Source organism: Fusarium redolens (assembly GCF_020744475.1).
Source record: "Fusarium redolens strain MPI-CAGE-AT-0023 chromosome Unknown BKA55scaffold_2, whole genome shotgun sequence".
Taxonomy (NCBI): Eukaryota; Fungi; Ascomycota; class Sordariomycetes; order Hypocreales; family Nectriaceae; genus Fusarium; species Fusarium redolens.
The window spans coordinates 2,408,269-2,436,007 of NW_025763665.1; the positions used below are offsets into that span (position 1 = coordinate 2,408,269).

A 27,739-nucleotide genomic window follows, 5' to 3' on the forward strand; every position below is an offset into this window, starting at 1 on the left:
TTCACATCCTACTCCGTTTAGAAGCCCTTACTGCTCGGTCTGGAAGTAGTTGAGGAGGATAGATCGCTCCTGAGACTCCTCACCCCAGTCCTTGACGACGACGCAAGAGCAGTTGACAACCTTGCGGGCGTTACCCTCACGGTCAAGAACGCCTATAGATATTCGTTAGTAAACCCATCCAGACTGAAATAGATCATCTCGTTGGCAAAACGTACAGAGACCGGCCCACTCGCCGAGCTGCTTTCCGTCGGGGATCTGAATCAAGGGGATGTTGTGCTCATTGCAAAGAGCGACAACAAGCTTCTTGTAGGCCTCCTCCTCGCAGTTCTCGTTCAAGACACACATGTGTGCCTGTCGGCGATCGAGGGCCTTGGAAGCCTCACGGAGACCACGGGCAAGACCGTCGTGCATGAGAGAGAGCTTCAGGACACCCTTGAGAGCGTCGAGAATGGACATCTGGCCCTTGGGGGCATCGCCGGAAACCTCAACAACATCGGCGACCTCGGGGGTGTTGTCTTCTACGTCCGACTGTCACGAGAAAATGTTAGCCAACATTTTTCGATTTTTGGTGCTCCCCCCACCATCGCGAATTGACGACCGTCCAAGGTTGCATTTGCCAGCCTGAACAGCGCAATTGACGACGAGAGGCGGCAAGACATCAAAAACTCACCATCTTGGATAATTTTTTCTTGTCGGGCGATCCTCGAAGATTTCTATGTGTATCAAGGAAAAGTTGGAAGGGGGGGGTAGAGTCGTGATCTGGGAAATGTCTTCGTTTAGTTCCACGTTGATTTGCCGAAATCTAAACGACCGAGTGCGTAGACCCTTAGGGCAAGTGCACGGACCCACCCATCCACCCACCACTCAATTTTCTTTTCTGTCGTCGCGTTCCTCTGCTTTGTAGTCTTCATCAACCGACCAAGTCAATCTTCGAGGTATGTATAGCACGAAACTGGCTCCCAGCGATTCGAATCCACAAGGATGATGCTTTTCACCATGGCAAGGGAGAGCAATCGAGGGCGTCGTTTCCCGTGAGCCGATCTTTCAACAATGGCCGGGTTATATTCACGGCTGGCGGCAGTTCCTCGATACGCTTCTCCTCTTCAGCAATGGGCGGCAGAACCCTCGCGATCGATCGTTGAGGGCACTCTCCTCGCTCATGAGCCTTGGAAAGGCTAACAACGATATTTTATGGCAGATACCTCATTTCCCGTCCCGACTTGAGAATCTCCTCAAAACACCGCCAAAATGGTCCGCACTTCCGTCCTCCACGATGCGCTTAACGCCATCAACAACGCCGAGAAGGCTGGCAAGCGCCAGGTCCTGATCCGACCTTCTTCTAAGGTCATCATCAAGTTCCTTCAGGTCATGCAGCGCCACGGTATGTCACGGGAAATTTCTTCTTTTTCTCTCTCTTTTCATTCTTTTGGGTCTCCACTAGTCGACATGACAACATTTGGCAATGGTTCTTCTTCACCATGATCCAACTACCATGAGTCGTCGACAACTTCCCCGATCTCCTTATTCGGCATGATAACTAGGGCGACGGTCGATACTGCACCACGATCCAGCCCCTATAAGTTGCCGATAGATTCAAACTCGGAGATCTTACACGTTTTTCGGATTCTTTATACCCATGATGTCTAACGTTTAGTCTCTCGAAACATTACTGACTCGATTATCAGGATACATTGGAGAGTTCGAAGAGGTCGATGACCACCGATCCGGCAAGATCGTTGTCCAGCTCAACGGCCGCCTCAACAAGACTGGTGTCATCTCTCCCCGCTACAACGTCCGCCTCTCCGAGCTCGAGAAGTGGGTTGTCAAGCTGCTCCCTGCCCGTCAGTTCGGCTATGTCATCCTCACCACCTCTGCCGGTATCATGGACCACGAGGAGGCCCGACGCAAGCACGTTTCTGGCAAGATCATTGGCTTCTTCTACTAAATGGGACGGGATACCAATCAAAAAGTGATTTTTTAAAAAACAGAACACGGCATTCTCGGCGTTAAGGCAGGATGATGATGACTATGACCGATGCGATTAATAGCCATGTTGCTTATCGCACACGCGAGCACAAGAATTGAACCTTTACGAGATGCTCAGACTCAAGACTCATTATGAAGTGAAAGTGAAGATGAATGTTCATGCTACTTCCCGACGTTACACCCATCTCGGGTGGTACAATCCGTACATCAGATTGCTTTAGTTGTGATTCGAGTAATCGAACTTGTTGCATCGCAATTTTACAGGTGGCAGTCGTACTTTTGTAAAGCCTTTTAATAATTCGATTTTCATTATTACCGGGAATTATTGTCTAAATTCTACTTGGCACTGTGATGCAAGTCGTTGTGCCAACAAAGTACCTGTCGAGCCATTGTTTTCTTTTTTGGAAGAGTAGCCAATGAAAATGCTTCAGCCAAAACCAATTCACTACTTTGTCTTAATGTCAATCTGCAGCTTCGCGCTTAGACATCACGACCCATTGTGAGTTTATGGCTACCAGACTTTGTAATTGGTTTCTCTTAGCAAATACTCTCGTTCTGTCGAGCCGATGATTTTTTTCAACACACTTTTCACCGTGTTGATATAGTTTTGTGGTTGATACAGAAGCCAACTATAAACATGATCTCCCTCTTATCGTTTCGCGCCTCTCAACGGCGTCAACTCTTATCCGTCACTGCTCTCACCTTATTTTGTTTCTGCGCTTATAGTCTCTTGACAATACCACCAAAACACGCAAGAGAAATCCAAATACAAAGTCAAATACCCCAAGACCCATCAACAACCCCGGAATCAGCACCACAAGATGGCTATTTTGTTCAAGGAAGCGCCGAACCAAGACAGGTTCCCACTCCCGGAATGCATCCTATAGGATATCTTACAAGCAATGCTCAGGAAGAGTTTGGAGAAATTAAGGCTCGACAGTCTAAGACGCTTGATGAGGCTGTTCAGGAGTATCGTCGTCGATATGGCATTCCACCGCCACCTCATTTCGACGAGTGGTTTCGATTTGCAAAAGATAACGACGTCAAATTAATAGACGAGTTCGACACGATTCACGACTTGATCACCCCATTCTGGGGACTGACACCCAAAACTATTCGGGCTCGAGCCAGAGAGGCCTTGGGCTTTGATAATGGGTTGATTGGAGTATCTATTCGAGACCACAAGGTCACTTATATCCAAAATGGCGTTGAGTGGCAGCAAAATGCCACAAAGGGGATGATGGACAAATTTCTCAAGTACCTTCCAGATATGGACCTGGCCTTTAATTTTCACGACGAGTCCCGCGTTATTCTTTCGCACGAGGACTTGACGAGGTTAGTGAAGACGGCAAAGGAGCAGAATATGCCCGCAGCTTTGGCGAAATCACAACTTGCCAACGACTTCAGTCAGACGAACTCGGAGTTACATGATGGGAAGTCTTTCGACGAGACAAGTCTCACACGCTTTAACTCTTTTGCCCATCAATCGACCTGGTCTCATTCTCGCCTATCGTGTCCGCCAGATACTCCAGCTCGATGTCTCGAGGAGGAAGAGACTGTGGACTATAGAAGCAGATACGGCATGAGTGATCTTGGATTTGTTTACAATACGACCGCCATGTCAGATATCTGCCTTTCACCTAGCCTCAAGTCTAACTTTGGCTTCTTCGGCGGACCAAACACATATAGAATTGTCCAGGATTTGTTTCCAATATTTTCCCAGTCTAAGATTTCTTCTTACAGCGATCTTGTATACCCGTCTCCCTGGGACTGGGCCGGCATGGTAGAATACGATGAGGAGATGGATATGGAGTGGGTTAAGAAGGAGAGCAAGCTATACTGGCGCGGCTCGACCACTGGAGGCTACAGCCGCAACGGCCGTTGGAGACATCAGCACCGTCAACGTCTTGTACAGAAACTCAATGCGCGCGACCAGGCTCATATTCTCACTAAGCAAGACGACCCTTCCTGGGCGACCAGCGAGGTTCCGCGCGGCGACTACAGCGAGATGATTAATGTGCATTTCTCTCACATTGGACAATGTGACCAAGGCGACTGCGAGGCGCAACGGGCTTTTTTCAATGTCACCGAGGCCGTAGATCAGCAAGACGCTTGGTCCTACAAATACCTCCTCGATATGGATGGCAACGCCTTTTCGGGTCGCTTCACTGCCTTCCTTCGCAGTCGCAGCCTAACATTCAAACTCGCGGTGTTCCGCGAGTGGCATGCCGAGTGGCTCAAGCCGTGGGCACACTATGTGCCTCTAAGTATCCAGGGAGATGACTGGCTTGAGACAGTTCGGTTCTTTGAGAGCGAGGAAGCTGGTCGTGAAGAAGGCGAGCGTATTGCAGCTGCTAGTCGAGAGTGGGCGAACCAGGCTCTTCGTCAGGTTGATATGGAAGCATGGTTTTTCCGTCTCATGCTTGAGTAAGTGCTATCGTCTCGCATAGTTTTGTCGTTTTCGTGTTGGTGCTAACAGAATTCAGATACGCTCGAGTGATAGATGACAAGAGAGAAGTAATTGGCTATGATCGCAGTAGCGCCAGTATGAAGCTGCCAAAGGCTGAGAGTTGATGATTGAATGAATTGGACTGAGTAAATGACATGTACGCATAGACAATTGGGGCATAGCAAGGGCACTTGCACCACTGGGAACGGCGTCAAGGTTCATTATACCAACAAAAGCACTGGTATTGTTCAAAGCAGTAGGAGAATCGTGCATGTGTATATTATTTTGAATATGTGATATTTTTATTGCGCCTCAGATCTATGATTAAAAATTGTAAACTGTACGCCACGATCCCCCGGTTCGCCAAATACATGCCATTTCTGTCCTCGCAACTGTCAATTGTCTCGAAGTATATATCACAATCTCCCCAAAGGACATGGGCTTTTGTTCTCTTTTCCTCTAGAGTACACCGCGTTCGTCTTAGCTATATGCATCGCGCTCAGCTACCGTTTACTCCTCGTCTTCTCCTTCTGCATCATGCTCTTCAGAGGCTGACCTTGAGCGACGACCTGCTGGGCTGCTGACCCGATGGTGTTCTGCTTCCTCCTCGCCTTCAGCGTCCTGGCCCTCGTGGTGCTCCTCCTCATGCCCTTCTTCCTCATCGGCCTGTCCTGTGCCAAGGGGGTGATCATGATGTTGTTTGATCATCTCACGAATATCCTCTCTTGGGTCTTCGACAGTGACGTCGAGCTGGTCAACGACTTGCTCCTCATCGGTGATACCAATGTTCCGCGCAATGTTCTTTGTTCGCTGGGGTCGAATTACAGATTTCTGCATAACAGGATAGTAGTATACGGCCTTCTGGTTGGGATAGAAAGTGTCCTCGTTGTAAGCCAGGAGAACCTCTGCATCGAACTTGGTCTCGTGGTCGTAATTGGTCTCCTGAGCTGTCTCATACGCTCTGAGCCGGTTATATTGGAAGCATCCACCGTTGACAGAGTCATGAGTATAAAGTTCGTCTTCGTTGTGGTCGGCGTCCTCAACATCGAACTTGCGACGGAAACGATCCCCTACGTCAGGTGTTGCTGCCAAATAATAATCAAAATTCATCCAGTTCTGAGGTTTGGGATTATTTTCAGGATCTTGCTCGTGAGCTGCCACAGCTGCCTCATACGCTTCTTCCTCTTCGGCTGTCCGATCAATGGGCCGGAACAAACCACTGAGAAGACGCCGGTCGTAATCCTTTGTGCTAACCACGGGGTTCTGGTGGAATTTGATCGTAACGTACGCGCCTGAGTCGGGGAAAGCTTCGAGATCTGGGATGAAAGGCGACACATCGACAACCTTGAGATTTCTCTTGCTCGGGTGTTTGGCGCGTTTGGGGTCTTTGAACTCTTGCTCAGCAATGTCGAAGCCCTTGTCAATCTTGCGCTTAATGACATGAGGAGCATCGGCTGCAGGCTCCGGGATGCGTCGGTTCTTGTTGGCTTTAGTGAGTAGGGCGCGAGGTGCAGCACCATCTTGTCGCTTTGTGACAGTGGAAGAGATATATTCTGTTCGGCGAAGGAAAGAAACATTGGCTTCTGCGACCTTGTGTTTTCCCAGAGCGGCAATGGGTCTTAGAAGGGGTCGATCGTGAGGATGAAGAGCAGGAGGATGAGGAGGAGCTTGAATAGCTGGGGAAAAGTCAGCTTTGCGAGGCCAAAACACGATTAAGAGTCAACCTACATCGTTCATCGCCATCGAAAACACCAGGCATGCCGACCAAGTCAAGGGGCATTCCCAGTTCAGCATCCGCCTCAATATTCAGCGGCTGCTCCCTTGCAAGGCGCGAAGCAAAGCCTGGCGTCGTATATTGACCGCTAGCAAGGCCAGTATTGGGTATGTCGAGCAGCTTAGGAGGATGGGGTGGTGGAGGGAGCGCATTGGAGAATCGGATGCGTGCGATGAAGTCCTGGTGAACCAAGCGCTCGCCTGTGCGAGGAGCTGAAGATGACATGATGGTCGAATTGGCGATAGGCGCCGAAGGAGACGTTGGTGAGGGAGTGAGGTCGCGATGTATTTGAAGGATGGAGGCGCGCGACTCTTCGGTTCAGTTTGGCTTTATGGAGAAGCTTAAGCGCGGGCGCGGCTGAGTTTCGAGGTCAAAGAGATCCGAGAATTGCGGCACGAGGCTGGCCTTGTCCAAGCTCCACGTTTGGCGTAGCCACTAAGGCTTCCTCGTGAAACTTACTCCAAATAAGCAAGAATTAGACGAAGAAATAGGATAAAAATACAGAAAAACGGTTTCGGGCAACATGAACATTCCTAGCATGTTTTGTTCACCTTAAATATTGTTTAGGAACAACACACTAACCAACCTGCACGAAACTTTATACTGAAGGGCTCGGCCATTCTTTTTGATTCATATGATTGTCATTTTCATTAAATGGTTCATCTGCTCTGTTTGTCATGGCCCCAAATCCGTTCAAGTCTATAGCTAAGGTCCGTTTGTTTCACACAAACCCAGTTCCTTTCTTTCCTTTATCGCCAAACCCCCATTTGAGTTGTCACCAGTCAATTTCTCTCGTAATTGAAATACACGCCTCGGAACACGCATCGCATTATTGTGCAGCTTGATAAAGCTGGCCATCATGTTTATACAATGCACACGGGCACTTGTTAAGTCGAGATGCCCGCTGTGCTGAAGAAGAAAGTATCCCGAAAGTTGCGTCCGTTTACGAGCTGTTCTTGGCGTAGTTCTTCTTACCGACAGTAAAGGGTACGTAGCGGTACTTGATCATGTGCTGAATTTGCTTGCGCACTAGAAATAGTTGATATCAGAAATTGTGTGGTGTGTCATACGAAACTTACTAGTCAGGAAGAAAAGGATGAACCAGTACATGACCAGAACGGGCCAGAAAACTGGCACGTTAAAGATCTCGAACCAACTGCAGAAGAAGCTGATGATGATGGCTCGGGTGGCCCAGTACCAGAACTTGAACTCAGGAAGTCGACGAATGAAGGGCTTGAACTCCTCATCCTGCTTTGTGGGAAGAGTGCCCACGGAGCCGTCCTCCATCTCATTGTCGGCCTCTTCGTTTGAGGGGTCGAACTTGGGCTGCAGGAAAGCCAGGAACAGGTTTAGAAGATAGATTCCGAGCGCATAGGCAACTGCGTAGTCGTAAGTTTGATGATCAAGGGAGGACAAATTGCAGGTTCGAGCCTACCGATATACCAGCCCTGCGCAATAAGGATTCGAAGGAAGAAGAGGAGGAGACAGACAACAGTGCCAACCCATCGGTAGAGGACGAAAGGGGTCGACTGATCCAGCAAAGCTTGGTATTTCTAATCCGTTGTCAGGAGAGTCGCAATATAGAACAATCGATCTTCAAAGACATACTCGCTGGAGCCTCGAGGTATGGACGCTGACAGCCTCGAAAGGGGTCTGCTCAGGCTCTGGCGCATTCATCTTGGAAAGAGTATCGGTAGACCGTTGTCAATCGGAATATATGACGAGGGGAAAGAAGCGCAAATTATTCAAATAAAATGATCGAGTCTAATTGTGCGGAACAATGACTACAATATCGTGAGAGAAGTTGAAATTGATGAGAAGAAAAAAAAGAAGTGATGGCGAATTTGCGATTGGGGGGACGGGACTTCCAACTTTGGACTTTTGGCGATACAGCCACGTAAGGTTTGTTAAGGTCTTGGTACTCCGTACCTAGGCAAGGCTAATCAATTCCCCGGCCCTTTGCCGGACAAAGGAGAACTTGATGAACTGTTGACAGGCAGTTTGTTTGGTGGCCTCCCTGAAACTGTCAGTTAGCGTATCACCTTATTGGTGATTCAGCCGGATTGCTGCTGAGGGATCTGAGAAGAGCCCCTTGACCCCACATGCGAATGAGGCGCAGTCTTTAATTATCTATTACCGCGTCGCGTCGAGTTGCTTACCCCTGTAATAAAGCTCATATCGATACCTCTAGTAATCTACTACAATGATACTACTTACCTACTCTGTATGCACGGTTTAATTTATCAATCCATGGCTACCTGCAAGACAACGTTCTATGTAAAGCTGCGATGTATGCTCTATCAGTGATACACTATTGTACAGCATATATGCCTAAGGCAACACCCTTTCGATTGTTCTTTACGAACAATCATTAAAGCGAACAAGAACTTGCAGGGCATTGCTTGACCGCGTATTCCAAGGATGACCTTACCTCCACTGTACCATCAATAGCTTATTTGCGGGAGAGATTATAAATGAGTCAAGTTAAAGGATTTCCCATCTTAAGACTTCTCTCACCTAAGGTAAGTAGTTTGCAAAGACTCTCACGTGACGTCCATCTGGTTGTCGGCTTTGTCATGGGTATGGGCGGCCCATGTTATCCTCGGCTCAGTTGCGTCACTGGGGAAGCTTAAGCTCCCCGGTTATCAATACAGCTCCTCACCTCAATGATCAAATTTATACAATAGTTACCGTACCAATTCCTTCAGTTGTAAAACCAACATATACTGTTTCTTCCATAGCGATATTGATCGTTCATTATCTTTTTCATTATTTCCATTCTCTAGTATCACAATGAACACTTTCCGCTGCATGAGACCAGTGGCCGCTCGAGTGCCCTTCCAACGGTCTACTCTTCCTCGCATTGCTCGAGCTTATAGCTCAAAGACTTATGAGTATATCCAGGTTTCTCAACCTAAGCCTGGTGTTGGTCAAGGTATGAATGATGCTGAAATGATACAATCCCTCAGTTAGTTGATTAAACAGTGCCTAATCATTATTAGTTACCTTGAACCGTCCCAAGGCCCTCAATGCCCTATGCACACCTCTTATCAAAGAGCTCAACCAGGCTCTTCTTGACTTTAATGTAGCCGACGATACGTCGGTCATTGTTCTGACCGGCTCCCAAAAGGCGTTTGCTGCTGGTGCTGATATCAAGGAGATGGCCCCTCTTACCTTCGCTGAGGCTTACACCAAGTCCTTCATCGAGTCCTGGTCAGACCTCACCACTCAGGTCAAAAAGCCAATCATCGCTGCCGTCTCGGGGCATGCCCTTGGTGGAGGCTGCGAGCTCGCCATGATGTGTGATCTCATCTACTGTACTGAGAATGCGAACTTTGGCCAACCCGAAATCAAGCTCGGGACTGTTCCTGGAGCTGGTGGCAGCCAGCGCCTTACTCGTGCCATCGGCAAGTCAAAGGCCATGGAACTCATTCTGACCGGAAAGTCACTTTCTGGTGTCGATGCTGAGAAATGGGGACTCGCTGCCAGGGTGTTTCCCACGTATGAGGCTCTGATGGAAGAGACGCTCAAGACAGCTGAGACAATTGCTGGCTACTCGAAGGTGGCTGTTCAAGCCGCCAAGGAGGTTGTCAACAAGAGCCAGGATCTGGCCCTACGTGATGGTGTCGAGTATGAGCGACGAGTCTTCCACAGCTTGTTTGGTAGCCAAGATCAGAAGATTGGCATGAAGGCGTTCGCAGAGAAGAAGAGGGCTGAGTGGAGTCACTCATAATAAGCTATTTAAAATATACGAATATGCCTTGACGGTGTTTATATAGAAATAAGAATGCAAGAATCATTGCACATACGAAAACCACCACGATGTCCCTCTGTCTACTAATTCAATGTGGGGTTGAGGGAGCTGTTCATGGGTGCAGGTATCAGTCCCATGGGCTGGCAGGCCGTGAGAATGTGGATATAACATTTACTGTATGAAACATACTCACAACAACTATATCTAAGTAAAAAAGAAAGAAAAATATTCATCCCTAAATTAACCTTATGTTGTAATGCAGGAGACGCTTAAGGCGACTTGTACGATGATGCAACTCCATGTCTTAAAACACCCCACAAGCACCCATACATGGAAGTTCGTCCTCACTTGTTTCTCTTCTCGTTTTTACGGTATATTGCGGCCCAACCCGTCTCTAATTACGACCTGTACAAAAAAAACCGTGTGTTGTCGTGAATGGCTATTTATGGTTATCCCTGGTAGAGTCTCGACACCCAGACCGACCCCGCCACCCACTCATGCCTAGGTTAGCTACCTAGGCTAGGGGAGGCAATAAAACTTAGGACCTCAATCCTAAACGACAAAAATATCTAGGTAAGTTAGGCTAAGCGCAGGGGCCTCCTTGATGAATTTATTTTGGCATCCTCTTTTAGAGTCTGAAGTTTTCTTGCTCCCTGGGGCTATGCATAGAGGTAGTTAGGTAGCTGGCGTATTGGATGGATCGTAGCTTTCCTAGCCAACAAACCAACATCATCCTCTACCTTCGATCAACATATTCTCTTCGGCACAACCTTGTTTCTTCACGCGCATATTATTTTCATCCCAATCATGGGCCGGGATTAATCAAGTATCATGAATGGAGCCTACGAACGCTGGCTTGGACTTGGAAAAGGAGCTGACGTGCTCTGTAAATCTCCCCGCCTTTTTGTCTCCAAAGTTGATGACTGCCAGCAGCTAACCATGTCTGTAGATCTGCACGGAGCTCCTATACCAACCTTTGACTCTTCTTGATTGTCTTCACACGTTTTGCGGTGCCTGTTTGAAGGAATGGTTTACTTTCCAGGCTGCGACAGCCGAGCGGGCGCCAAACCCGCCTGCTCCTGGTACTAACATTTTTACATGCCCGTCATGTCGAGCTACTGTACGGACGACCCAACATAATGCGACCGTCGTCACTCTCTTGGATATGTTTATAGCAGCAAGCCCTGGCAAGGATCGTTCAGCAGCAGAGAAGGAAGAGATGGCAAAGAAATACAAACCTGGCGACCAAGTCCTACCTACGATAAATACACATCGAACGGCGGAAGAGCGGCGCATCGATGCCGAGGACAGAAGGTTGGTGGAAGAGGTTCGAGAACTGAGTTTGCAAGAGGCGGGAGTATCTTCAGGGCCACCAAGGATGCGACGGAGGCGTGAGAGTCGATCTGCAGATGACAGAAGAAGGACAAGCAGAGACAGAGAAAGGGACCGAGGCAGAGATAGAAGCGTCGATAGCCGCCATCAGCGACGAGGAAGCCGTCGCCCACGAGTTGATGAGGGAGGTCGACATAGCTCTGATCAACTCCATGTCGAAGGCGAGCGACGACGTCGACGAAGCGAATCAAGGCAGCGGCAGATTGAGCACCAGTCGTCGATTCGATCACTAATCAGCTCGGGAGATATGAGTGAGAGGGATATCGAACGGGAAATAGAGTCATTTGCCAGACAGATCCAGGAAGAGGGTCTCCTCGACGGGCTCGATTTGGATAACATCGATTTGAGTCGCGACGACGAACTCAGCAGGAGGATCACTGAGGCATACCGACGTCGGCAGAGGGATCGAACACGCCAAGAAGCGAGGAGGAACAATGGAAATAACTATCCTCCATTGACACGATATGCCGAGAATGCGGCAGCTGGGGACCCTCGTATGTTGGCCCCAGAAGGAGGTCGACCAAGAGAAAGATCTCGACCACATTCTCGGTCCGCGAGCGCCGCAAGCGCTACCAGTGCTGCGAGCCAGACAGAGGAACGAAGTCGTCCGCCAACATCTACGGCTTCAGCAAACTTAGAGGTCCAGGAGCCAATTAGAAGGCCTAGGAGACGAACTGCTAGCGGAGGTCGCAGCTCAACCACCCCAGTGTTTCCGACCACTGCTGAACCCAGGCCTGCTGCCCGGTCCTCTACAGACCTAGGATCGAGACCACAGGCTTCTGATACAACACAGCCCCGACCTAGCTTTAGCGAGGGACGCAGCACGAGCACACCCATCCATACCGTACCGTTTCCCAACCCAACAGAAGCTGCTTCGTTCAGCAACAATTCCGGGAATATGTCGTTTGCCAGTCGTCAAGGAACCTCCCAAAGTGCATCGGTCCCTCCTCTATTCTCCCATCATGATGCAGCAGCCAGTCGTTCAAACAGACCTCGTCCCGTTGATCTTGCTATTGTTCATCAGACAGTGACCAGCCCGATTAGTAGTCCCACCGTCTCAGGACATCAGAGGACTAGGTCACAGCTCTACCCTGAACCTTCAGTCAGCTGCTCACGGTGCAACAAGCAGCACATCGAATATGAGCTCCATTACAATTGCTCCATTTGTGCCAATGGACAGTGGAATATATGTCTCAACTGTTATCGGGCTGGCAAAGGCTGTCATCACTGGTTTGGGTTCGGTCATGGTGCTTTTTCAAAATGGGAAAAGATCCGCCAGCAGAAAGGGGATGCTTTGCTACCACAGCCACATACATTGACAGCTCTCCGTTACCGTCCTCCCCGCTCATCCCCTGGCGGAGCAGAGGGACGAAAAACGCTGACAACGGACGATCCCCGGCATCGATTAGAAAGCGGTACTTTCTGTGCCAAATGCTCCGCTTGGACGAACGAGTGTTATTGGCGGTGCGACATATGTAACGAAGGCGACTGGGGCTTTTGCAACGACTGTGTGAATCAGGGAAGATCATGCACACATCCCTTACTTCCAATGGCTCACGAAGCCACCCAGTCTAACCAACACAGGCCTGGAAGCCCTCCCAGATCACCTGGTCGACCCACGGCAGCAACAATATTCAAGGGCCCTAACGTATCCAGCATCAAACCATTCGAATACTTGTCATTCACCACAAGATGCGACTTGTGCCAGGAGCCCATTCAACCGAACCAAGCACGATATCACTGCTATCAGTGTACAAGCGCTTTGGTCTCAGATGCTGCACCAGGTGATTACGATATATGTTCTTCATGTTATGGGAACTTGATTGTACAACGACAGATCAGCCCTGAAAACGGCCATTCAGGTTGGAGGAGATGTCTTAACGGGCACAGAATGGTAATCATCGCATTTACTGATGGGAAGAGTGGGCGATGGAGATATATAGCCCAGGACTTGGTAGGAGGCCAAGGACTAAAGCCAGAGGCAGCTGAAAAAGCAGAACACCGCGAGAAGGGACTGCAAAAATGGGTTTGGCACGAAAATGGTCAAGACCTAGCCCGGCTTGTCACCAAAGATGTGTCAGAAACAGCGCCGAGTGAGAGCGGTTTCACAAAGAGCCTACCACCTGATGGCGGAGTTGGACTGAAGGCGACTGCGAGGTTTGGATGGTACCCCAGACCGGGAGCGGACGACGAGCTTCTCTTTCCAAAGGGAGCGGAAATTAAGGAGATCGAGGATGTAAACGGAGAATGGTTCTTTGGAGCATATATGGGCACTCGAGGGTTGTTCCCAGCGCCATATGTGCGGTTAGAACAGGATGCCTAAAGATGCAAGAGCTGGCAACGCCGTGGTGGATGCTCGAGAATCTAATACTCATTTATATGATGGCTGCGTTATGATTTGTTAGTATCCATGCTTGAAGCCATATGGAAGTCGGTGCGGGACTTGGTCATCCAACACCGACAGCCCGGGATTGCGCCATTGCCGATTGCGGCCCCACCATCCAAATACATTTCCCTTTGATCTCTTCTGTAAGCTCAACTTATTCCTCTTGTGGGAAACCCCGACTTCTGTGACTGCCAATTGATTTGCTCGAGTTCGCGGCGCTTCACATATTAAATCATGTTCCGTCCCAGCGTCAGGCGGCTTGCAGCTGCTGCGGCCAAAGCTGCAGCAGCTCCCAGCTCTCATACCCTCAATGTGTCTCGAGCTCAAGGTGTCTCGAGGGGTTTGACAGGAGGTGCGCATATCATTAATTCAATCCCGATGCTTAAATGGGAATCTGACCTAGAATAGCTATTGGCAATACCCCTCTCATCCGTCTGAACCATCTCTCCGAGGAGACAGGCTGTGAGATCCTCGGCAAGGCAGAGTTCATGAACCCTGGTGGTTCCGTCAAGGACCGCGCAGCGCTGTACGTTGTCAAGGACGCCGAGGAGCGCGGTCTTCTCAAGCCTGGAGGCACTGTTGTCGAAGGGACCGCAGGAAACACCGGTATCGGCCTCGCTCACGTCTGTCGGTCCCGTGGCTATAAGCTCGTCATATACATGCCCAACACCCAGTCTCAGGGCAAGATCGATCTTTTGCGACTCCTCGGCGCTGAGGTCTACCCGGTCCCTGCTGTCGCGTTCGATAATCCCGAGAACTACAATCACCAGGCCCGCCGACACGCTGAGCGACTCGACAACGCCGTCTGGACGAACCAGTTCGACAACACAGCTAATCGCCGCGCGCATATCGAGACGACTGGCCCTGAGATCTGGGCGCAAACAGATGGAAAGGTTGACGCTTTCACATGCGCCACTGGAACTGCTGGTACCCTGGCCGGTATTACAAGGTATCTAAAGGACGTCTCTGATGGCCGGGTCAAGAGTTTCCTTGCCGATCCTCCTGGCAGTGTGCTTCATTCCTATGTCTCCTCCGGCGGCAAGCTTACCGAGCGCACGGGTTCCAGTATCACCGAGGGTATTGGACAAGGTCGCATCACCGACAATCTCCAGCCAGATATTGGCCTGGTGGACGGTTCGCTGCACATCTCAGATGAGAAGAGCATTGAAATGGTCTACCGATGCTTAGATGAGGAGGGTTTGTACCTCGGCGCCAGCTCCTCTCTCAACGTTGTAGCTGCCAAGGAGGTTGCTGAGAAGCTAGGCAAAGGCCATACTGTTGTCACTGTCCTCTGCGACGGTGCTTACAGATACGCTGATCGACTGTTCTCGCGCAAGTGGTTGACAGACAAGAAGCTTCTGGGAGCTATTCCCAAGCACTTGGAGAAGTACATCGTTTTGCCTTAGAAAGAGGTATCTCGTACAAAAAGAATCTCGTTGATACATATATAGTACATGACAATTCTCCCGCTATCCGTGACAGATTGTCCTCATGTTGACCCCATGTCTTCTCAGAGTGCATGAATATTTGTGACTAGTTATCCTCTACAACGTTTCTAGGGCGGGGCGCATCAGGCAAGTGTTGCTTCCAGCCAGGCTGTCGACCTGTGACTTTCTCATACGCCATGTCCCAGCCAAAAGAGTTCTTATCAGGACTCATCATAAGAAAATCTTCGATGTGTTGTTCCATAATATCGTGAATAGGCTGCAGGTCTTTGGCATCGTCACCGATGATCTCCTGTGCTAGTTCTATCGCCCTTATGTTCTCGGTAAGAGTCAAGATGTAGTTGAAAGGAGAAACGTGTTGCCTTTCGGGTACGTAATGATCGCTGTTAGGCTTGACTCGGTTGTTAAGCGGATTCAGGTAGGGTGACTTTGTTAGGTCATCGGATTCTCGTTCAGCCCATGCGCTGGTTATAAACTCAACATTGTCTCGAAGCTCTCGGATCAAATCATCCACTGGCGCTCCGGCTGCCTGTTGCTCCTTGACTGCAGATGTTTGGGAGAAGAGAATCATACCCCGGATAACGGGGTTCATATGAGGCTGACGACGAGGGGGTGTGTTCTTGGCAAGGTGCTCAGGGCGCTGAATGATATCCCAGACCATCTTATTCCACTTCAGAGCCTGTTGCGTCTCGCTCTCCTTTCCTTTCGGGGATATGATCTTGTGGTTGATAGACGCCAACAGCAGGATGACAGTGCAGTCGCGATGTAGACATAGTCCGGTCTTCTCAACTTGTTGGGCACATTCAATGACAACATACGGCTGCCCGTGATAGCCTGCACGTCGAGTCACGGCGTCGGCATGCCAGCGTTTGAGTTTAATTCCAGCTTTTTTATAGCCGGCAAGCAGTGTGCTTATGTTATCCCACTCCTCTTTGGTTTGCATGAGCTTTGTTGCCTCTGCAAAAGCCTTCATCGAGTTTGGGACATCGTGGAATCGGTTGATGGTCTTAAAAGTGTGCTCGAGCCCATCGACTTCGATGGTGACGGGATTTCGCTGGATGTAGTCGCTCTTCTCAGGGTTGAAGACAAGCTTCCTCGCTTTCTCGGGTAGATGGGCAGGGAGAATGATCTTCTCTTGAATTTCGGTAAGAATTTCATTCAATTGGGGATTTTTGGTCTCGGCGAACACAGCACTAAAACCTTGTAGATTGTCAACTACCTGCATTATAAGTGTTGCACTTTTCTTCAATTAACTTACTGTGTGCAGGAGATATGCTGAAGCGTCTGTACTGGATAACGGGCTTTGCAAGCGACGTCCGCAGGTTGGCCACAGGCCTTAAGCCCGAAGTCAAAGATCTATTCAACATTGTGCTGCCTGTCCTACAGTGCTGTGATACTCTTGGGGTTTTAAGGCTTAGGCAATTCATAGTTTCATAGGAAGGTATTCTGCGTTCCCAGAAAAAAAGGTACCGGAGGAACTGTCGGCCGAGCCAATCAGCAACGGGAATTGGAAGCATTGGGAGAAGCCCCAGAAATTCTAGCGCCTGGTCTCAACCTCAAATACTTGTATATTTCACGACAAGTCAAATTACGATGAACGTCGCCAGCGTGGGACGGCCAGTCGGCTGTCTCAAGTCTGCTCTTAGATGGACAAGACTCCAGAGGACTTTCGGGAGGAGTATTTCTTCAGCAGCCGTTGAGCCTGTGCCCAAGCCGATACCGAACGCCTTCAGCGCTGAACAACGTATGTATCTTACGATCTGGAATACTGTGAAACAATATCGCTGACATTTAGACCAGGGGCGGATCTCACGAAGGTCAGCAAATTTCATATCTACCCTCGAGTCCCGAGTGTTCGTACCACCCACCCCGATCCCATGCCCGCACTTCTGCAAAAGCAACTCGCGAAACTCGATCCGACTGGCGCACGCACACGACTGTTCTCAAGGGAGCACGCCGACAGCGCTAAGGTTGGCGACGTTCTGATGGTGACGACAAAGGGCGGAGAGCCCTTTGCCGGCGCTTTTCTACAAATCCGACGTCGAGGCCAGGATACAGCGATCCAACTGCGTGGACAGATGATGAAGGTTGGTGTGGAGATGTGGTTCAAGATCTATAGCCCGACTGTGACGGGTATCGATATTATCTGGCGACGACCCAAGAGGGCACGACGAGCACGCCTCACATATATGCGGAAGCCCAAGCACGACATGGGCAGTGTGGATCAAATGGTGTTCGCATGGAAGAAGGAGAGATATACTCTACGGTCACGAGCAAACCAGTCTGGAAAACCTTCTGGAAGACAACATGCGAAGATTCTCGGACAGAAGAAGAAATAGACGAAAGCATGCACGGAAAGTGGTTGTATGATATATTGTGTATAAGAACTTGCTGAGCCATCTATGAATCATTTGCCCAATTATGTTTCTATCATGTCAGTGATCTGAAATAAGCAGTGATGATCCTCACGGATGTTGATGGGTACAGATTAGCATGACAGGCTGTACGTACGAGTTTCAGTATCAGATCATTTGACTTGTTGTACATGCAGACAGCCAGGTCGCAAGTGCATGGCCCTTTGTATAGATTCCCAGTCATTAGACCCTGTATTTAACGCTGGCCATATTATCGTTTGATAAAACGAGCCTGTTGTCCGTTGAACGATCTGCTGTACAGGGTATGTGTCTAATAGCTAACACAACCGCAGCCAATGATCAATAGAAGCTGGTGGAAGTTTCGTCCGAAAAAACGAGGACTTGTCTATTATATGCTACCCTCGTTAATCTGAGTGGCACAATAGATGTTCATGCGAGGTTGTTTGAGTGTGGAGGACCGAAACAGTTTTCGTCTGATACTGATTACTTATATGAACCTTGCCATGCTTGTCATTTGTTTGAACAACGAATATCCGTACAGGCACTAAGAGGCGTTCAACCGTGATGAGTCCTCGTCAGGACGCAGAATGGTCTCGTCGATACGGTTAGTTAAGGTACTCCTCAACTGATAAAGTATATCGTTATGAATTTGTGGTTCAAGTATTCGGTTGAAGCAGCAACTATTAACTGAAATACAAGGCACTAAGCTACCTAGTAGTCTATGGTTGCATAATAGTAGAGTTTCACAGAACGTTTCACAAGACATTAAACATTTACCTGTGGCCGTTTACGCATATTGAAGTTTAGTTTGACCTACCCCCATATGATAGGCAGGAAAAAGAGTTGAGACAGCCCAGCGCCATGCATCGGGATTTACAGCCGGTTGATCGACCCCCCAGTGTTTCGTTCCTCGCACAGGGTCCACCCTGGTCAAGACTAATGAACTCCCTAAATTCCATGGCTTTTTGTATCGAGTATCTGAACCCTTCAAGATATTTTACCTAGAAAGAGTCGGCATCACTCAAAGGAATGCTAGCTGTTTCAAATAACTATCAACGAACCAAAAAGACACAGCAAACCAGTCCCAAGTCTATTTATATCACGCTATGCATTGTCTCGAGGATGTATCCAGGGGAAATACACGGTATGTTCTTATGCGAGGAGGTTTAGGAGGCGTTAGGGATCAACTGATAGAACCCAACGCCCAGGTATAAACCTAACAAACGCCTCACCTTTTGGATGTGTACCTTATTTATAGCTAACTACATATTCTGTAATTCTCGTGTACGACTACAGGCTGTCCATATAAAATTTCAGGTCGAAATTTCTTGCAGGGAACGGATATTCAACATCAATTCAAATCACCCCGGTCTATCAACAATACATCAACTAGCCCTAGCAGGGGCTCTGGGCAAGCGCTGAAAACCAGCTAAAAATGGACGCTACGAAGGATTCCACCCACGCCTTTCAGGGGATGCTTCCACTGCAACCCGGCAACGTGGAGGGCAACGAGAAGTTCCCCAATTTTTGTTTACACGCGGATGCCCAATCCAGCGGCGACTGCGACTGCAACCAGCAGCAGCGCTACCAAGAGAACAAAGAAGACAACTACTTCTACCACACAGATCTCAGCATCAACAACAACAATTGTAATCAGCACCATCAACATTTCTACAATTCTCCACCTGCTTCAATATCGGCATCATCTCGCTTATCGTACATCTCCACCGTCTCGGCCTCGGCTTCATCTTCATCCTCAAGGATATCTACCGCTTCATTCGAGTCACTTCCTACCCCAATTTCCGTATTCGAGGCCTCTCCACACTCTCCTCGCTCCTTGTCTAACAGGCTCTCCTCACCCGTATCTGGATTCATCGCCCGTCGTCGAACGTTCACACAGGATTCTTGTTCGCTCTCATCCTCTCCACCATCTTCACCGACCCCGCGCACAAGGCGGGACAAGTCACAACTGCATGCGGCTCGAGTGCAGCGGTCAGGCAGCACAACTACAAATACAAAATCTCTCTTAGGTCTTCAGTTAGGGAAACAGTCGACCAATTCGCGAAGGTTCACGCCCAGCGCATCTACTCCTGCAGACGCTCTTGCAGCTGTTGAGCCCCCGCATGACCAGAAGTTGACGAGAATGGCTTTTGCAGAGCAGCAAAGATGGGTCACGGTCCAACAGAAGACCTTCACAAAATGGTAGCTATGGCCTTGAATTCCTGGCTTGCAGTATTCTCACATCCTTTTTCCAGGCTTAACACGAAGATCGAGGCTCGAAACCTTGAGGTTAAGGACCTCGTGAAAGACCTCAGCGATGGTGTAGGTTTACGTTACGGATAATTTGCCCCTAACCGTCACTGACATCTATACATAGGTCATGCTGATCCATCTCCTCGAATGTCTTTCACACGAATCGCTCGGCCGTTATGCCTCAAAACCCAAGCTTCGAGTCCAAAAATTCGAGAATGCGAACCTGGCACTTGACTTCGTCAAGTCCAGGGGTATTCAGATGACCAACATCGGTGCTGAGGACGTGGTTGATGGCAACCAAAAGATTGTTCTGGGTCTCATCTGGACCTTGATTCTTCGATTTACCATCAGTGACATTAACGAAGAGGGCATGTCAGCAAAGGAGGGTCTCCTGCTGTGGTGTCAACGGAAGACGGCGTGTTACGATGAGGTCGAGGTGCGAGACTTTAGCGCCAGCTGGAACGATGGTTTGGCGTTCTGTGCTCTATTGGATATCCACCGACCCGACCTCATAGACTATGACGCCCTGGACAAGAAGGATCATCGAGGCAACATGCAACTAGCATTCGATATCGCACATAAGGAGATTGGTATCCCTAAGCTGCTTGATGTGGAAGATGTGTGCGACGTGGCCAAGCCCGATGAACGATCTCTGATGACTTATATTGCTTATTGGTTCCATGCATTCTCGCAAATGGAAAAGGTCGAGAACGCTGGACGTCGCGTTGAAAAGTTTGTCAACAACATGCAAGGGGCTTGGGAGATGCAAAGTGCCTACGAAAGGCGGATGCGGGCGCTCCTACAAGCCATTCAGGAGCAGATCGAGGTGTGGAAGCAGGCTACGTTTGAAGGAACATACGCCGATGCCAAAGCTCAATCAAACCAGTTCTTTGAGTACAAGAAGGGTAAAAAAAGACAATGGGTCGCCGAGAAGAGTGACCTGGCAACGTTGCTCGGAAACATCAAGACCAAATTGGGGACTTATCGCCTACGACCATACGATCCACCCGCGGAGTTGAGCCTGGATGCACTCGAGAGGAAGTGGGCAGAGTTAGCATCAAATGAGATGACACGTGCCCAGCTAATCAACGAGACAATCCGAGAGTAAGTCGGCTTCTCTTCAATAGATGATCCCCTCCCTTTCCTTTCCTTTCCTCTCCTTTGGTTAACATTGTTATAGCATCAAAAACGCCCTCCGCAAATCTTTTGCTGACAAGGCAAATGATTTCGCAATGGCTCTCAATACCATGCAGTTGGCCATCTCTGGCCTTGACGGTGACGTGGAAGACCAACTGCACCATGTAAGGAAGCTGAGTGAGAGCCTTTCTCCTTTGGACCAATACTTGGACAAAATTTCAGAGCTGGATCAGAAGTGCCAAGAGGCCAATATTGAGGAGAACGACTTTACTACCTACACATACGACGAACTGTCATACGAGCTTGGTCTTGTTAAGACATCTGTGCAGAAGAAACTTGTGTTTTTGGAGAACCAGATGGTAGCGCGAAGCATGACGAACCTGACCCCTATCCAGTTGGAAGAGTTTGAGAGTGTTTTCCGTCACTTCGATCGTGACGACACAAACTCTTTACAGGAGTTAGAATTCAGTGCGGCGCTTGCGTCACTGGGACTTGTGTTCTCAGAGGACGAAATGCACGACTACTTCCTCGAGACATCTGGTGGGCGCGACTATGTAACGTTTGAACAATTTATCCGGTTCATGGTGGATGTGACAGAAGATCAGAACACGGCAGAACAAGTCTTCCAATCGTTCCGTGAGGTGGCAGACGGAAAGCCATACGTGACAGAGATGGATTTACGACACAGCTTGGTACCCGACGAAGTGATTGACCAACTCATCGAGATCATGCCGCCTCACAGTGGGCCAGACATGTCAGAGGACAGAGGAATGCCACAATACGACTACATCTCCTTCATGGAGAAGCTGATCAACGATCAAAATAACCAGCAAGAGAACTCAGAAGCTACACAACAGAATAGGAGCGACGCTGAGCCACAAAGCCCTCACACAAACGGGGTCTAGGAGAAACAGGGTGAAGACCCATGGCTAGAGATGCACGCATCAGTTCAAATGGAACTGAGTATGAAACTTGGCATCACGAGTCCAAAAACGAGGGAGGGGTAAAACATGGAGAGAAAGGCTGGCGAGACACTTACATGTCCCTTCTTAATGATGCATCGCCTAGTGGCGTTTTACCTTGTGCTGGCGAAGATGGAGGGTGCATTTCACTTACGGTAAATAAATATCCCATTGACTTATACCAGAGAGGGGTTGACTATTTGATGGGAGGGAATGGGTGGTTGATCAGGATAGCCACACATTGGGCGTCTTACCCAGCTTTCTTGGGGACATCACCGTAGGAATGGGCCTCTTTTTCATTTTCTCCTTTTTAGTTAATACCACCAAGGATCAAAGACTTGACAAGCCGAAGATTCTGTTTATTTATTCGATCTCCCTTGCACTCAAATCAAGCTGAAGCTCCAATAGTACCTTTGAGATGATTTGTGGGGGTTGTTTTAAGGCTGGGACTTTGGTATCACACAAACAATGAATAACTAACTTAGGTGAAGTACCAACTTATTAGACTGGTTGATTAAGAGTGGAGGAGAGGCTTTAATTGGACGGAAGATTATGCATGTTTTGAAGAGTGGGAGGAAGTATACGGCAAATGTGCGGGTTTACCGACGTTTAGTTGGTTATTTGATTCGGCGTAAAGTTAATGTTGCCGAAGTATATTGAGAGAGTGGAATAACCCCCTTTGAACACAAACTTTTGACCCGTTGAAAAAACAAAGCTATAAGGTATCAAATACGGCGATGCCGGACGGTGGCGGCAACTGCATCGGCGTCTTCCAGGTGAATGAAGAGGTTGTCGGGCGTTATTCAGTTAGATATAGCCGGTTGGGTAGTGTGAGAGGGATGAAAGGTGGGCTCCGCAGTTTCTTAGCCTTGCGCAATAGACAAAAAGTTACTGGGGGCGATATACAGCTTCAGTTTCTCTTCCTCTCTTATATTTTCCGTCCCTAGTTAGACAATTGGGATCCTGGATTCAAGGTCTGCGTGGTCAATTCGATTCAGAGTCAAATTTCCCAGCATGTCTTGTCGTTCACAGCTCTTCCGTGCCTTAAGAGCACCCGCCTCCAGCTCCGGTAGTCGGAGGACTGTTTCTCTAAGGACCAACATCCTCGGGAGAAGCCTTGCGCACTCAAGAACGCCCGCCCGATGCATCGCGACTACAGCCCCGAGGCTCGTCTCCCCGACTCGGGCACAGCAGAGCAAGCTGACATCTGAGACGTACCCGCAACTCGAGCGCGACGCCCGGTTCGCTCAGGTGACCCCCGAGCACGTTGCGCAGTTCCGTGAGATCTTGGGTAACAATCCCTCGGCCATCATTGACGGAATCACGGACGGCGGAGCGGGCGTCGATGCGGCCGACTTCGAAACGTACAATGAGGACTGGATGCACAAGTACAAGGGCCAGTCTAAGTTGGTGCTGCGTCCAGGCACCACTGACGAAGTTAGCGGCATCCTCAAGTACTGCAATGAACAACGTCTGGCTGTCGTACCCCAGGGAGGAAACACAGGCCTTGTGGGAGGCTCCATTCCCGTTTTCGACGAGATCGTCATTAGCATGGCTCGCATGAACGAGATTCGTTCCTTCGACGAAGTCAGTGGTTCACTTGTTATTGACGCCGGCTGTGTCCTCGAGACTGTCGACTCATACCTTGCCCAAAAGGGTTATATCTTTCCTCTCGACCTCGGCGCCAAGGGCTCGTGCCACGTTGGTGGAAACGTCGCCACAAATGCTGGCGGTCTGCGATTGCTCCGTTATGGAAGCTTGCACGGCACCGTCCTCGGTGTTGAGGCTGTTCTGCCTAATGGTACCGTCATCAACGACCTGTGTACCCTGCGAAAGAACAACACCGGCTACGATGTGAAGCAGCTCTTCATTGGTGCAGAGGGAACTTTGGGAATTATTACCAAGATCGCCATTCAATGTCCCCAGCGATCTCCCGCCGTTAATGTCGCTGTATTTGGCATAGAGTCATACGATAAAGCTCAGCTTGCCTTCCGTGAGGCTAAGAAGCAGCTATCAGAAATTCTATCTGCATTTGAGCTGATGGACGGCCGCAGCCAGAGAATTGTGTCAGAGGTTAAGGGCCAGGAGCATCCTCTCGAGGGGGAATACCCCTTCTACTGCCTGATTGAGACGAGTGGCTCCAATGGCGAGCATGACTACGCAAAGCTAGAGACCTTCCTCGAGGATGTCATGACCCGAGAAGTTATTGCTGACGGTGTCGTCGCTCAGGACGAGACGCAGCTTCGCAACCTGTGGGGCTGGCGTGAGGGCATCACCGAGTGCCTTGGCCACTGGGGCGGCACCTACAAGTACGATATCTCCATTCCCCTCGACGAGATGTATACCATCGTTGAAGATACCAAGGCTCGTCTGATTGACCTGGGTCTTCTGGGTGACACATCTGACCACCCGGTTGTCGACGTGCTTGGCTATGGCCATATGGGTGATTCCAATCTGCACCTCAATATCCCGGTGCGTCGTTACGACCCTGCAGTTGAGAAGGCCCTGGAGCCTTGGGTATACGAATGGATTCAGAAGCGTAGTGGTAGTATCAGTGCTGAGCATGGCTTGGGAATTGCGAAAAAGAAGTTTATCGGTTACAGCCGAGACGACACAACGATTGGTCTAATGAAGCAGATCAAGAATCTCTTTGATCCCGTGAGTTCATCACCTCCCCCCTTTCATCTTCGAGGTTTGGTATCCCAACCCTGAAACGCTGTGCTGGAACTTTATTTTCACTTCGACCCTCTGTTGCAATTCCCCGACATTAGGGCTGACATCTGACCCAGAATGGCATCATGAACCCCTACAAGTATATTTGATACCCCGGTCTCTTGGACTCGTACCCGAGTGACAGCATATCTGACCCCCCCTTCATTGGGGTATGCTGCAGCGTCATTCGTGCTGCTCAGTAATTCCAGCTGTGGCTGGGCCAAACGACCTCGATAGCCCCGCCCCGCTGACCTAAGCGAGTGTGAATGAGCAAAAACTTGAATAACGGGGCCCAAAGCGTTGTATGAGCAAAAGCGCTGTGCATATAGCGTTTATAGCTGTTTTGTGTATAGGTATTTGAGAAACGGCCATGACCCTCAAACACCCAAGTATACATGCACACACACACATAGATTCTTGGATAAAGTCGATAGCCGGTTCGGATAGCGTTGGTGGTAGTCAGTCAATCAATCCACAGGGGCGGAACTATCTCCGTCGTCTTGCAAAACCTGCAGGTTGCTGCTTATTTTCAGCTATTATCAGGTAAATTAATGCCCAATTATTCGCAGGGCGCAAGTCAATACGACTGGGAGTCAGAACCATGACTCGACTGGTTAATTTTGACACTTCGTAAGAAGTTGGTTGTGTCTCATTGCATCTCAAAGGCCCCTGCCCGTGCCCGTGCCCACGTCCTCGTCATTTGGAATCTGTCAAACAGGAGTACTGGAGCTACCCTCCACTCCGTGTTGTTTACCAAATAGCCAGCTTCAGCTCTTAAACTTGATAGCCAACGAGGGGCGGTTGCCGCCCTTCCACTCACACCTCCCTGTCAGCCTTATGGGGCGGACGCTGCAGCTTCTCCACAGGAAGCCGATGCACTAAGCCAAAAGTTCCCTGTAAGTGAAGACTTGCTCGTTCGCATATTCCTATCCCAGTCCAAAGTCCCTGCCGTGGGTCCCTATCCATTGACGTCGTCGGTCCCAATTGATCCCAATTGGATTGTTTCGTCATACCTAGCATGTGCAGAGCCATGGCCTTTGAGAGCTTTACACCCGGTGGATATGTGGGCGGCCGTCGCCAACTAGGTCAGGTCGAACAAGAGCTCTTGACACTCCTTATTCGTCGTACATGGTGGCCCTCATTACCGCGATGAAACTTCGCCAGGTGATTACCTTGAAGGGAGACATCTTTCCATCTCCCAGTTAAGGTGGCTCTAATGACTGTGTGCAAGATGGACTTCCGTGACGTGTGGGGTGATAGGCAGTTGACAGGATGCCTCATTGCAACAGATGCCGGTGACAGTTTAGGTGCAGCATCGCAGACGGAGTAGCCGAAATCCTGGCCATCCCATGGTTCTTTCGTTATAATAGAAGCTGCCCCGAACACAACTTGTCAAGATAACATACTGCAAGTCATCATCCTTATCCAAGTAAACATGGTTGGCGTCCCTGGAAAATACAAAGGCTGCGAAACGTGCCGGCGTAGAAGAGTCAAGGTAAGTCTATATCATATGATTGTACTTCTGCCATCCAAGCTCACATTCTCGAATAGTGCAGCAATGAGAGGCCTTACTGCCAGAAGTGTATATCGAGTGGAAGACAATGTGAAGGATACGAACGAGAACGAGTCTTCATCACCGGGACACCACAAAACAAAGGCAGAGTAGCCTCCCATCCGAAGAAAAGCTCATCCTCCAAGAAGGAGAGGTCGCCTTCGTACGAGGGGCCTCCCAGAACGCTCGATATCACGCCAGTCCATCCTCTCACTTCGGCCTGGGACGACCACACACTTGTGTCAAGCCAAGGAGTGGAGTATTCGGTTCTCGTCTCAGCTTTGCACACCAGGCTTCCATACACTCTTCCAGATGATTCAGCTGATGACTCCACACCCTTCCACATCACGTTCCCGCCATATACGCCAACAGACATGCAGCCATTACTGGGCGAAGGAGACTTTGGTGTAAAAGCACAATGCTTAGCACGATTACCGAGCGTATATGAGCAAGATGACTCGGCACAAAGTTACTGTATCTTCTTCTTCGAGGTTCGTGCGATGCCTCTGCTGATTCCAAATGGTTGCTGACACTTAACTAGCATGAAACGGCATATGCGTTTGGCGAATCAGGGTCTCAACAGATGAGACGAAAGGGACCGGCCTATTTTAGTCACTTTCCCAATCATCATTTCTTTGTGCGAGTGTATCGACCTCTGGCTGTAAGTAGCGTCCAACGATTCCTGGTTATTTCGTTCTGCTGAGTGCAAGACAGACCGGCTTCGCTCTCCTGAGGCGACAAGATACCTTTGTATCATCTCCAGATTGGAGGACTATCCCGTGGCAGAGACATCCGAAATCACTCCTGGACCATCTTCTGGACCTTGTTCTTCTGCTGCCAGCCATACTTTCTCAAGCTGACCAGATTGTCCCATTAGAAGCAACCCTCCATCGACGGCACAACGCTCAGCAGCTTCTCCGGGATTGCCTTTCACTCGAGAGACACTTCGATGCTTGGTTTCAGATGGCCAACCGTCCCAGTTTTGAATATCCCGTGGCCTATTGGACTGAGGAGCTTATCAGTCCTGGTGGTCTCATTCCTTTCACAAATTCGTACGCTTTCAGGAACGCAATCACCGGACTTGCCTTCCTATATTACTGGATGACACAAATCCTCTTTCACCAATGCATTGAAAGCCTGCACCGAGCCATCTACCAGCCAGTTATCGACGCATACCCAAATATGTGGCCTGACTTGCCGTTCGACTTGCAGATCGATATTACTCGATATCAGCATGGGCGCATGTTTGCTGCAGATATCTGCCGTGGACTCGATTCAGTCTTGCATGACACTGTTCAACCTGATATGCTGATTATGCCGATGACCGTGGCGATGGATTTGTACCGGGAGATTAATTCAGCTTCGCAGGATGGACTCATGGAGATCATGTGGATCGACAACTTTCGTTCGCGGCTTATTGAGAAAGGCCAACATGTTGCCGGTGTTTTACAGAGTCAAACATGGTCTGAAGTAGCGACTTTCTGACCTGAGGGCCCATTGACATGTCCCTTGGTCAGGAACACTAGTCCTACGCTTACCTTGTACTCCTTCTCCTCTTTGTT

The 27,739-nt window shown here is 49.4% G+C and overlaps 12 protein-coding genes across 12 annotated transcripts; 8 read left to right on the forward strand and 4 right to left on the reverse strand.

The window, feature by feature from the left end:
• Window positions 1-27: 27 nt before the first annotated feature.
• On the reverse strand, window positions 28-673 carry BKA55DRAFT_534178 (50S ribosomal protein L30e-like protein; the record flags this gene model as incomplete). The annotated part of the gene is made up of 3 exons (XM_046189567.1): window positions 28-152; window positions 216-528; window positions 671-673. The coding sequence occupies 3 exons, from the start codon at window positions 671-673 to the stop codon at window positions 28-30; spliced, it is 441 nt and encodes a 146-aa protein (XP_046055213.1).
• Window positions 674-783: 110 nt separating this feature from the next.
• On the forward strand, window positions 784-2,401 carry BKA55DRAFT_555505 (ribosomal protein S8). The gene is made up of 3 exons (XM_046191641.1): window positions 784-935; window positions 1,199-1,381; window positions 1,686-2,401. The coding sequence occupies exons 2-3, from the start codon at window positions 1,249-1,251 to the stop codon at window positions 1,943-1,945; spliced, it is 393 nt and encodes a 130-aa protein (XP_046055214.1). The 5' UTR covers window positions 784-935; window positions 1,199-1,248; the 3' UTR covers window positions 1,946-2,401.
• A 33-nt stretch (window positions 2,402-2,434) lies between these two features.
• Window positions 2,435-4,711, forward strand: BKA55DRAFT_634255 (glycosyl transferase family 90-domain-containing protein). The gene is made up of 2 exons (XM_046196982.1): window positions 2,435-4,413; window positions 4,473-4,711. The coding sequence occupies exons 1-2, from the start codon at window positions 2,624-2,626 to the stop codon at window positions 4,558-4,560; spliced, it is 1,878 nt and encodes a 625-aa protein (XP_046055215.1). The 5' UTR covers window positions 2,435-2,623; the 3' UTR covers window positions 4,561-4,711.
• Window positions 4,712-4,811: 100 nt separating this feature from the next.
• BKA55DRAFT_178659 (RNA polymerase II-associated) lies at window positions 4,812-6,740 on the reverse strand. Its single transcript, XM_046185034.1, has 3 exons — window positions 6,164-6,740; window positions 4,992-6,111; window positions 4,812-4,919 (listed from the first exon to the last, which is right to left on the reverse strand). Exons 1-3 carry the CDS (start codon window positions 6,432-6,434, stop codon window positions 4,916-4,918), a joined length of 1,395 nt encoding a protein of 464 aa, XP_046055216.1. The 5' UTR covers window positions 6,435-6,740; the 3' UTR covers window positions 4,812-4,915.
• A 412-nt stretch (window positions 6,741-7,152) lies between these two features.
• Window positions 7,153-7,886, reverse strand: BKA55DRAFT_684666 (retrieval of early ER protein Rer1; the record flags this gene model as incomplete). The annotated part of the gene is made up of 4 exons (XM_046198673.1): window positions 7,153-7,238; window positions 7,289-7,588; window positions 7,645-7,762; window positions 7,818-7,886. The coding sequence occupies 4 exons, from the start codon at window positions 7,884-7,886 to the stop codon at window positions 7,153-7,155; spliced, it is 573 nt and encodes a 190-aa protein (XP_046055217.1).
• Window positions 7,887-8,775: 889 nt separating this feature from the next.
• On the forward strand, window positions 8,776-10,172 carry BKA55DRAFT_555513 (ClpP/crotonase-like domain-containing protein). The gene is made up of 2 exons (XM_046191642.1): window positions 8,776-9,144; window positions 9,212-10,172. The coding sequence occupies exons 1-2, from the start codon at window positions 9,003-9,005 to the stop codon at window positions 9,940-9,942; spliced, it is 873 nt and encodes a 290-aa protein (XP_046055218.1). The 5' UTR covers window positions 8,776-9,002; the 3' UTR covers window positions 9,943-10,172.
• Window positions 10,173-10,663: 491 nt separating this feature from the next.
• BKA55DRAFT_555516 (uncharacterized protein) lies at window positions 10,664-13,876 on the forward strand. The gene is made up of 2 exons (XM_046191643.1): window positions 10,664-10,849; window positions 10,913-13,876. The coding sequence occupies exons 1-2, from the start codon at window positions 10,799-10,801 to the stop codon at window positions 13,676-13,678; spliced, it is 2,817 nt and encodes a 938-aa protein (XP_046055219.1). The 5' UTR covers window positions 10,664-10,798; the 3' UTR covers window positions 13,679-13,876.
• Window positions 13,877-13,975: 99 nt separating this feature from the next.
• On the forward strand, window positions 13,976-15,147 carry BKA55DRAFT_684669 (tryptophan synthase beta subunit-like PLP-dependent enzyme; the record flags this gene model as incomplete). Its single annotated transcript, XM_046198674.1, has 2 exons — window positions 13,976-14,093; window positions 14,150-15,147. The coding sequence occupies 2 exons, from the start codon at window positions 13,976-13,978 to the stop codon at window positions 15,145-15,147; spliced, it is 1,116 nt and encodes a 371-aa protein (XP_046055220.1).
• A 64-nt stretch (window positions 15,148-15,211) lies between these two features.
• BKA55DRAFT_178547 (uncharacterized protein) lies at window positions 15,212-16,611 on the reverse strand. The gene has a single exon (XM_046185033.1). It carries the CDS (start codon window positions 16,409-16,411, stop codon window positions 15,275-15,277), a length of 1,137 nt encoding a protein of 378 aa, XP_046055221.1. The 5' UTR covers window positions 16,412-16,611; the 3' UTR covers window positions 15,212-15,274.
• A 168-nt stretch (window positions 16,612-16,779) lies between these two features.
• Window positions 16,780-17,525, forward strand: BKA55DRAFT_684671 (translation protein SH3-like domain-containing protein; the record flags this gene model as incomplete). Its single annotated transcript, XM_046198675.1, has 2 exons — window positions 16,780-16,930; window positions 16,987-17,525. 2 exons carry the CDS (start codon window positions 16,780-16,782, stop codon window positions 17,523-17,525), a joined length of 690 nt encoding a protein of 229 aa, XP_046055222.1.
• A 1,471-nt stretch (window positions 17,526-18,996) lies between these two features.
• BKA55DRAFT_684672 (uncharacterized protein) lies at window positions 18,997-21,856 on the forward strand (the record flags this gene model as incomplete). Its single annotated transcript, XM_046198676.1, has 4 exons — window positions 18,997-19,763; window positions 19,817-19,883; window positions 19,939-20,918; window positions 20,995-21,856. 4 exons carry the CDS (start codon window positions 18,997-18,999, stop codon window positions 21,854-21,856), a joined length of 2,676 nt encoding a protein of 891 aa, XP_046055223.1.
• Window positions 21,857-22,927: 1,071 nt separating this feature from the next.
• Window positions 22,928-27,662, forward strand: BKA55DRAFT_589817 (uncharacterized protein; the record flags this gene model as incomplete). The annotated part of the gene is made up of 7 exons (XM_046195001.1): window positions 22,928-24,385; window positions 24,416-24,610; window positions 25,492-25,645; window positions 26,056-26,120; window positions 26,207-26,668; window positions 26,719-26,842; window positions 26,941-27,662. 7 exons carry the CDS (start codon window positions 22,928-22,930, stop codon window positions 27,660-27,662), a joined length of 3,180 nt encoding a protein of 1,059 aa, XP_046055224.1.
• Between the last annotated feature and the right edge of the window lie 77 nt (window positions 27,663-27,739).

What these genes read in the sequence shown, in the direction of transcription:
- BKA55DRAFT_178659 (XM_046185034.1), bottom strand. Translation starts at nt 6,434, where the DNA reads ATGTCATCTTCAGCTCCTCGCACAGGCGAGCGCTTGGTTCACCAGGAC. An exon ending in TTTCGATGGCGATGAACGAT is followed by an intron (nt 6,112 to 6,163) that starts GTAGGTTGACTC and finishes ACTTTTCCCCAG; the next exon opens with CTATTCAAGCTCCTCCTCAT.
- BKA55DRAFT_178547 (XM_046185033.1), bottom strand. Translation starts at nt 16,411, where the DNA reads ATGCAGGTAGTTGACAATCTACAAGGTTTTAGTGCTGTGTTCGCCGAG.
- BKA55DRAFT_555516 (XM_046191643.1), top strand. Translation starts at nt 10,799, where the DNA reads ATGGAGCCTACGAACGCTGGCTTGGACTTGGAAAAGGAGCTGACGTGC. An exon ending in AAAAGGAGCTGACGTGCTCT is followed by an intron (nt 10,850 to 10,912) that starts GTAAATCTCCCC and finishes CCATGTCTGTAG; the next exon opens with ATCTGCACGGAGCTCCTATA.
- BKA55DRAFT_555513 (XM_046191642.1), top strand. Translation starts at nt 9,003, where the DNA reads ATGAACACTTTCCGCTGCATGAGACCAGTGGCCGCTCGAGTGCCCTTC. An exon ending in TAAGCCTGGTGTTGGTCAAG is followed by an intron (nt 9,145 to 9,211) that starts GTATGAATGATG and finishes AATCATTATTAG; the next exon opens with TTACCTTGAACCGTCCCAAG.
- BKA55DRAFT_555505 (XM_046191641.1), top strand. Translation starts at nt 1,249, where the DNA reads ATGGTCCGCACTTCCGTCCTCCACGATGCGCTTAACGCCATCAACAAC. An exon ending in TCAGGTCATGCAGCGCCACG is followed by an intron (nt 1,382 to 1,685) that starts GTATGTCACGGG and finishes CTCGATTATCAG; the next exon opens with GATACATTGGAGAGTTCGAA.
- BKA55DRAFT_634255 (XM_046196982.1), top strand. Translation starts at nt 2,624, where the DNA reads ATGATCTCCCTCTTATCGTTTCGCGCCTCTCAACGGCGTCAACTCTTA. An exon ending in TTTTTCCGTCTCATGCTTGA is followed by an intron (nt 4,414 to 4,472) that starts GTAAGTGCTATC and finishes AACAGAATTCAG; the next exon opens with ATACGCTCGAGTGATAGATG.